This window comes from Sciurus carolinensis, chromosome X (genome assembly GCF_902686445.1).
Source record: "Sciurus carolinensis chromosome X, mSciCar1.2, whole genome shotgun sequence".
Lineage (NCBI taxonomy): Eukaryota > Metazoa > Chordata > Mammalia > Rodentia > Sciuridae > Sciurus > Sciurus carolinensis.
In genome coordinates this window covers 42,044,823-42,052,760 of record NC_062232.1, presented here as the reverse complement: position 1 = coordinate 42,052,760, position 7,938 = coordinate 42,044,823, and the positions used below count along the sequence as shown (strand labels likewise).

Here is a 7,938-nt window from a genome sequence, read left to right as displayed (position 1 = left end):
TAGGTCTGTTGATGTAAATATAGCTTTACTATCTCTGACCTAGATGGTTAGATTTCTAAGGAATATCTGCAGTCTGTGAAATACAAATGGCTCACTGCAATTAAGAATGTGAAGAGCTTACTTTCCTTTCATCTACTTTCAATTATAATTTTGTTTTAACATTTTTGGCTGCAGATGGACATAATAACTTTATTTTATCCACTTATTTATTTTAATGTGGTGCTGAGATCGAACCCAGTGCCTCATATATGCTAGGCAGGTGTTCTACTACTGAACCACAACCCCAGCCCTCAAATAGAACTTTAATTACTATGCAATGAAAATATCCATACCTATTGTTCCCCCCAAAAAATTATTAAAAATAGCATTATATTGAATTTTATAAAATTCCATATACTTGTTTCTTGGTGATCCTTTCAGTTTGATTTATCAGATTAGTATGAACTGGACTGTAGGTACAGTCAAAAGCCCTGCTCAGCTGCATCTGAGAATCCATTCCCATTTTCCAATAGAGATAAATAAGGATTTAACTTTTCCTATTTCAATGAACCAGAGTAAAAGAAAAACTAACATTGGTCTGTATCATTAGAGGTCTGGGACCATTAGGCATTCCAGGGTATATCTCCCATCTCTATTTGGGCATTTGACCTCTTAAGCCAGAACTGGTACCCCAGAACCAAAAATTTTTAAATAATCTACAGTTTTACCTCCATCTCACACATTGATCTTAATTTAAAGAACTCCAACAATAATTTTATTAACTTTTTATTAAGGAAAATGCCAAACATACAAAATTAGAGAAGAACATATATAATAAGCTATCATTTAACCATCACCCAGCTTCAACAATCTTAAAGGCCAATCTACTTAAAGGCCAATGTACTTACAATCAAGATTTATTAATTTGAGGCAAATCCCAGACATTGTTTCAACTGTAAATATTTGAATGTGGGTAAGAATTCTTATTTCCTTAATACCATTATCACAACTAATATCACATGTCCAGGCAATGTTCAAATTACCCTGATTGTCTCATAAATGCATTCATTTTACAGTTTGGTCAAATCAAGATCCAAAAAAGGTCCATTCAAGTGCTAACAGGACTCTTTCAACTGATAGGTTCATCCTCCATCTCTCTCTCTCTCTCTCTCTCTCATTCTTGCAATATATTTACTGAAGAGACTGAGTCATTTGTCCCGAAGAGTTTCCTGAAGTCAGGATTCTGTTGATCTCATCTCTGTGCTGTAAAGTAGTATGTTTCTCAGTCCCCTGTATTTTCTATACATGAGGAATAATGTCTAGAAGCATGGTTAAATTTAGGTTCAAAATTTTGGCAAATATATTTCAAAGAAGGTATAGTATACTCACATCAAGAGGTACATAATGTCTGGGATGACTAAGACATAGAAGCAAGAATTTTTTGCTAACATGTCACAACTTCCTTAAAAGTATTGTGACCCCTGATATACAAAAGCCATATATATGCTAGGCAGATTAGAAGCAGATGTTTTACCACTCAGTATTATTACAAAATATTAAGTTATTTAAAGACGTCTTCAGTGATGTCTACCTTATTTCAAGTGATATCTTGTATGCTAGATATATAAAAAGACTAAAGGAAATAAGTTCCTTGCATTCAATATCATATCTGGTGGGAAATACAGACACATAATTGAAAAAGCACAAAAAAGAAGGCCACAGGTGCCAAAATAGAATTCTGTACAGATACAGTGGTAGTGCAACAACCTGGAGAAGAGCCATTGTTATAACAGAAAAGCGTCCAAAAGCATAGGATGAGCTGTGTTCTTGGGGATGTCAAAGAGCTCACCTGTGCTTCACAATTCCATTCACCATTGGGTTCACATACTTGATTCTTTCAAAGTAAATCTGAAAACATCTATGCCATTCACCTAAAAAAAAATAATCTCATTAATAGGGTTTTACTGGTTATCAGTTCTTCTAGTCAACAAATATTTACTGAGGATCTACTGTGGTTCATCAACCACTGGAAAAGACTTCAGTGAATTATCCAGTACAGTTCCACTGTGAGGCCAGACGAGAACCTGAGGAGGTAACAGATTGTCCCAAGAACCAGGTACATTATGAAGCCGAGAAATCAGGAATACACAGGTAGTAGACATTTCTAATCTGTGGATCAATGACAAATGTCTCCAAATTCCAGTCACTGTTACAGGCTCTGAACATATGGGGAAGATTCAGGCTGGGTCCTAGTACTCAAAGAGTTCATATTCTAATGGGTCAACAGTCAGTCAGAAAGATGATTACAACATTAGAGATGATGCTGAAAACATTTGTTTTGCCTGGTGATTCCACAAAAGGAACTCTGAAAAAGAAAGATCTAGCCAACTGTTAGTACTACAGGCTCTAAAACAGCATTTTTATTTCTCTTTCCCAGTTAACAACTATTGAGTGAAGAATTGTGCTTTCTTACAATTCAACTCCATTTAAAGAGAAGTGAGAGAAAGAGCAGCTCCAGCTTCTTAGCCCTTTAAATCGTCCTTCCCAGAAGGGCCACTAACATGCTGGTACTTTACAAGCTGCCTGTTCCTGCTATTACCCATACTTCAAGTTTTACTGATGTTTCTAAATACAAAAAGAACTCTTTACAATTCTCTCAAGTGATTTCACACAAAATAATTATTCATAGCCACTCTCAACCTCTTACTCCTTACAAGTGGTCTGATAAACAGAACATTGGTTTCTTAGAAAATATAATGTTAATCTGTGTCAAGCATATCAAAATACCCTTTATTCTGAAGTGTTTTCAAACCTTTTTTTTTTTTTTTTAGGATAAGAAGAGGCACTTTTCCAGTGTGTGTGTTGGTGGGGGGAAGAATCAGCCCTTTAAAAACATGCTGAAGAAAAATTTCTACTTCATGTATTAAAATATTAATTATCTTTGTTCAGTGCACTAGATTCTGGGAGGTGTGGTATGAACTGAAAAATTTGGCTGTACATTTTTACTGCAATCATCACATAAAAAATACATAGGTGCTATACAATGATGGTGTAAGGAGAAAAATTCTACCTGTGCACCAAACTTTTGGAGAATGGAGGTACAAAAGAAACCATTTGCTTTGTCTATGTTCAATTGTTTTACCCTGAAATTTTTGGATTACTCTTTGAAATGAAAGGCTATTTGAGTTCTTTCCATTTTTTTCTATACTGAACTACAGAAGTATATTTAACAAGAACTACCTATGGGAGTTTGAAAGATTAAAGTGTGATAGCTGTAAAATGTTCTGTTCCAATTTGGGAATGAAAATCTTGGAAGTTTTACAAATTGCATAAACTGAAGATATCTGGATGCTAAAGAAAATCTTAGCAAGTAGTAGTACTCAATCCAAACATTTCTGAGTAAAAAATCAGCAAATCTTAACTAGCTAACAACACTTAAAATTGGTTGCCATCAACACTGTCCTTTTCACATTTGTCAAAAAATACCTCAAAAATAAAAAATTATATTGTGCATTATTATCTCTAACAATGCAAGGTATAACCTCCCAGGTAATTGTAGCATTTCAGATGGAGGTAGTTTTATGAATAAAATAAAGTAATAAAGCAATAATCCAGTTTCTCAGGTGTTACTATATACTTCAAAGAATCTCAGGTTACTGAGAACTCTATTAGTCAATGTATATTACTGGATAATTAATGATAACCATATTCATTGCTTTTTAAAATTTAAATTTGAAATTATATACTTTTCTTAAAACATTTTATAAACTGTCTTCTAGTCTTCTTATTCCTTTGACAACCTTATTTTTTGTTAATGTCATGTACTTTAAGACATATCCATATACGACAAAGAGCTTATATTAAAAACAGTGGAAACACAGATGTAAAAAATGATAATTCTGAGTGACTGTGCTCTTTCAATAGCTAATTTGCATAATAACAAAATAGTTATTATCACCTTTATTTATCACATTTATTATTGGTCTGTATGTATTACTTTTAAGACTTAAGTATTATCTAAAGAAAGATAACCCTAGGCATGCTCTCATTAAAAAATGGGTGTTTTCTCAACCATCGTAGTACAGGAGAGGAATTTAGTTCAGAGAGCAAAAGTCAAAATTTCTTAATATATAGTGGATAATAGTGACCCAAAATATCTATCAACGACGTTAAGGAGCTATGAACCTGTTGCAGGCTGCCCTAAAAATTCGGCAGCCCCAATACCCTCTTTATAAAGGAGACTTTCTTCTACCTAATTTCAGACAAGGCTGGGGAAACACAGAAGTTCCAGAAGAGAGACTAATGTCTTAAAAATGGGATTCATGATTGCAAGCAAGTATCAAGGAAAAAGTAAGAGCTCATGACTTGGCATCCCCAAAAGTTAGTCCTATTGTCAGCTTAAAGGGAAATTGTACAGGTGTCCTAACAGGTTGCAAAATCTGTAACAGTGAATAGCAAAGAGATGGAACTATTTCAACTGAGATACAATCACCCTAAAGATGATATCCATTCCTGTGGATACTGCCAGTCAGAGGGAAGTTTAACCAGGTTATCACTAAATTCAAACATGGGAGATGATTTTCTATAAAAAACGAATGCATACTGAGAGAATCACAGTTCTTCCAGGGTGTCCAGAAAGGGGTAATGGGCGATGGAAGTTCAACAGGTTAAATCATATTCTATGAGGACAGTTTTCATGATAAGTTATGAACATCACATGCATTTTGCTAGCGATTCCCCAGATATATCTACTCTATGGGGTAACACCTCATAAACTCTATGGGAAATGGCCATTTCTAGTCTGCAGTGAAAAACCGCAAGGAGGAAAATAAACAAAATGATCTACATATGAATAGACAAAGGCATTTCTGAAAAAGGCATAACAGATCCCATTTCTGAAGCCGAAATTACTGTAGACTGCAGGAAGGGCACAAGCTTTAAATTTTCCCAATTTTCAAATTTAAAACGATCCCATCCAACTCCCACCACGGAAGGGCTTGCTGGCAAGGATGAAGGAAGCTGTGAAGGCGAAATCAACTTCGGGGAAAAAAATAATAGAAGATGCCCACACGATCAAGCCGGTCGCACTTGAAAGGCCTCCACTCGGAAACAAATCACACGCCTGCTATCCAAAATGCGCACGCACACTCACGCACGAACATGTGAAGTGCAAAAAAAAAAAAAAAATGCCCAAACCAAAACATCACAAGGCGCGCGCACACACCCACCCCCAAGAGCAGAGCAGGGCTAACACTTAAGGCACCTTTAAAGGAAACCCCTCGCGGCTTTGGCTTACGGAAACATTTTACAGTGTCGCCAAGAAGCGATTTTCAAAGCGTCTGAAAAACGTGCAAATTGTCTGAAAACAGTGCCTGGCAACTGAGACAGTTTGCAAGCGTGATTCAGAGGTCTGCCAGGGAAACAAAAGAGGCCTCTCTCCTGCCCGTGCGACCGCACATGGCAGGAGAGGTGCTCCCTCCGGCAGGGCTCATCTGAAGCCAGGCGACGACCGAAGTCCGGGCGCGAGCGGTACATACTAGGGATCGCTCTGCGACGCGGACGCGGCCACGGAGTTTCCATTGGTCGGGGAGCCGCCCAGCTTCAGTTTCTCCAGGTACTCGGCGTGCACGGGCTTGTGGCACTGCAGGACCTTGATGGCATCTTCGATCTTGAACCACTCTCGCTTGCGCCCGATGCTAATGGAATCTTCCCAGTCTTCCAGCAGCTCGGTGACAGTCAGTACATACACGTACGTCCTGTGCTTGCGATCTTGGTTCTGTTCGAAAACGCCCAGGAGCCGGCCCAACTTCCCCTTGACTCCCGCCTCTTCGTACACCTCTCGCACCGCCGCGCCGCCCGGCTCCTCCTCGGGCTCCATGCCCCCGCCGGGCACGATCCAGCGGTCCGGGTAGCGGCTGCTGCTCACCAGCAGCACCTCGTCCTCGCGCTCGCTGCGGAAGCACAGGCACGCCGCCCGCTTCTTGAAGCCCTCGGGGTCGTAGGTCCGCGTCTGGTTCGGCTTGCACTTCATCCTCGAGGCCGCCGCCAGAGTGGCCAGAGCCGCCGCGGAGCAGCCGAGGAGCTGGCGTGCAGAGAAAGGGCCGGGCGAGGGCGAGAGCTGGGGCGAGGGATCACGCTCGGGCTCGGGCTCGGGCTCCGGCTCCAGAGAGAGTCGCCGGAGCGGCGAGTGCGGCCGAGGGAAGACTAGGCGGGCGCTGGGGCGGGCGCGGGGGCGGGGGCGAGCCGGCGCGTCAGTCAGTCCGCGGGGCGGGCAGCCGCCGGCCGGGCGCGCGGAGGGTCCCCACCCGCCGACTGATTGGAGGCGCCACTTCCGCCGCCTCCCCGGACCCGGCAGCCCACGACTCCGCACGCAGCCCACCGCGTCGCCGCCGCCGCCGGTGCGCCGCTCCCGCCCTCCGTCGCTCAGCAGCCTGGCAGGGGTTGAGCGAGGTGAGGCGCATTCGCGTGCGCGCTCGCGGGCCGGTCCGCGTGCGCGTCCACGGCGGAGGGCGAGGGGCGGGGGCGGGGGTCTCCTGGCTCCCGCAGCGCGCGACGCTGAAGGCCCACTGCGCAGGCGCCCCGCACCTCTGGGGCCGGCAACCTCCTGCCCACGCAGCGAGATTCGCCGCATTGGCACCTGGCCCGGGAACCGCTCCACGTGTGTCTTTCTGCCCAGCGTGGCTGTGGCTGTGGCGCCGCTGGACAGTGCTCCTCACCACCCCACCCCACCCCACCCATACGCGGGTCTGTACACACCAGCGGGCCCACGCCATCCTCATCCTCATCTCCCAGGATGAAAGGCACTGCCTGTTGGTGGGAAGAGCCCCCTGTCCGCAAGATGACCAGCGCGGTTCCTGGCAGGCTCGTCTTTGCTGAGTCACATCATGCAGTTTTCTTTCTTCAACAGGTTCTCCACCTTGCCAGGCATCTTGGCACAACCCCGCTCTTAAAGCATTTCTTAAACCCCTATTTACATCGTCCCTAACCTCTCTGTTCCTCAGTTTCCTCCTCAGTCAACTCCTTGCCTCCTAGTTGCAGCCCTTTGAACTTTGAATCACAGGCACCTCACAAGTACAAAACCACCGGGTGGTCTTGTATCAAATCCCAAGTATCCGCACACCCCCACCACGCTTCTCCTCCTTTCTTATCTGTAACTGTTGCAAGCGCTTTGGGGAGAGGTGTGCATGGCACTCCATGAAGTCCACGTTTTACATTTTGACTTACAAAAATGTCTGACCTGTGACTCCAGCAAGACCACTTGGTGCGCTCTGTCCTCTGTTTGCTCATCCGAAAACTGGCACCTCAGAGCCCCAGAGTAAGCCATATACAGCCTTCCTCCTCCCTTTGATTCTTCTCAGTGTTTCCCTGGCCCATTCTTAGAGGAGAATGTCTTATAGAGAAGTCTGATACCCACTAATATTGCGGTATTGGAAACTTTGTCTCTCACTGACAGGCTGTTGGCATCAGCCAAGTGTGAAGGGGAAGTCATGGAAACCTACTTTGAAATCATCCCTTCCTCTGAGGAAGATGCACTCTGAAAAGTAAATGGAAACCAGTTATGAAACATTAAGTTTCTAGGGATCTGCTTCAGTCCATGTATATCCAGAATTGCTAATGAAGATGATGGTCCTTTCCCAAGGACAACAAAAGCCTGAACTATCTAGGGCAGGATGTGACAAAAATGACTGGGTCCCCCAGGCACGAGGGCGCATACCTGTAATCCCAGCAGCTAAGGAGGTTGAGACAGGGGAATCGCCAGTTCAAAGCCAGCCTAAGTAAAAGCAAAGCGCTAAGCAACTCAGTGAGACCCTGTCTCTAATTAGAATACAAAAAAGTGCTGGGGATGTGGCTCATTGGCTGGGTGCCCCCGAATTCAATCCCTGTTATGCCCCCCCACCCCCCAAAAAGGACTGGGTCATACATGAAGAACCTGATGAAATGAAAACAGAATGACTTCAA

The 7,938-nt window shown here is 43.6% G+C and overlaps 1 protein-coding gene across 1 annotated transcript; it reads right to left on the bottom strand.

Moving 5' to 3' along the window:
• Window positions 1-749: 749 nt before the first annotated feature.
• On the bottom strand, window positions 750-6,369 carry LOC124971336 (diphosphoinositol polyphosphate phosphohydrolase 3-beta). The gene is made up of 2 exons (XM_047535114.1): window positions 5,517-6,369; window positions 750-1,910 (listed from the first exon to the last, which is right to left on the bottom strand). Coding segments are annotated over exons 1-2 (495 nt in total). The 5' UTR covers window positions 6,011-6,369; the 3' UTR covers window positions 750-1,909.
• Between the last annotated feature and the right edge of the window lie 1,569 nt (window positions 6,370-7,938).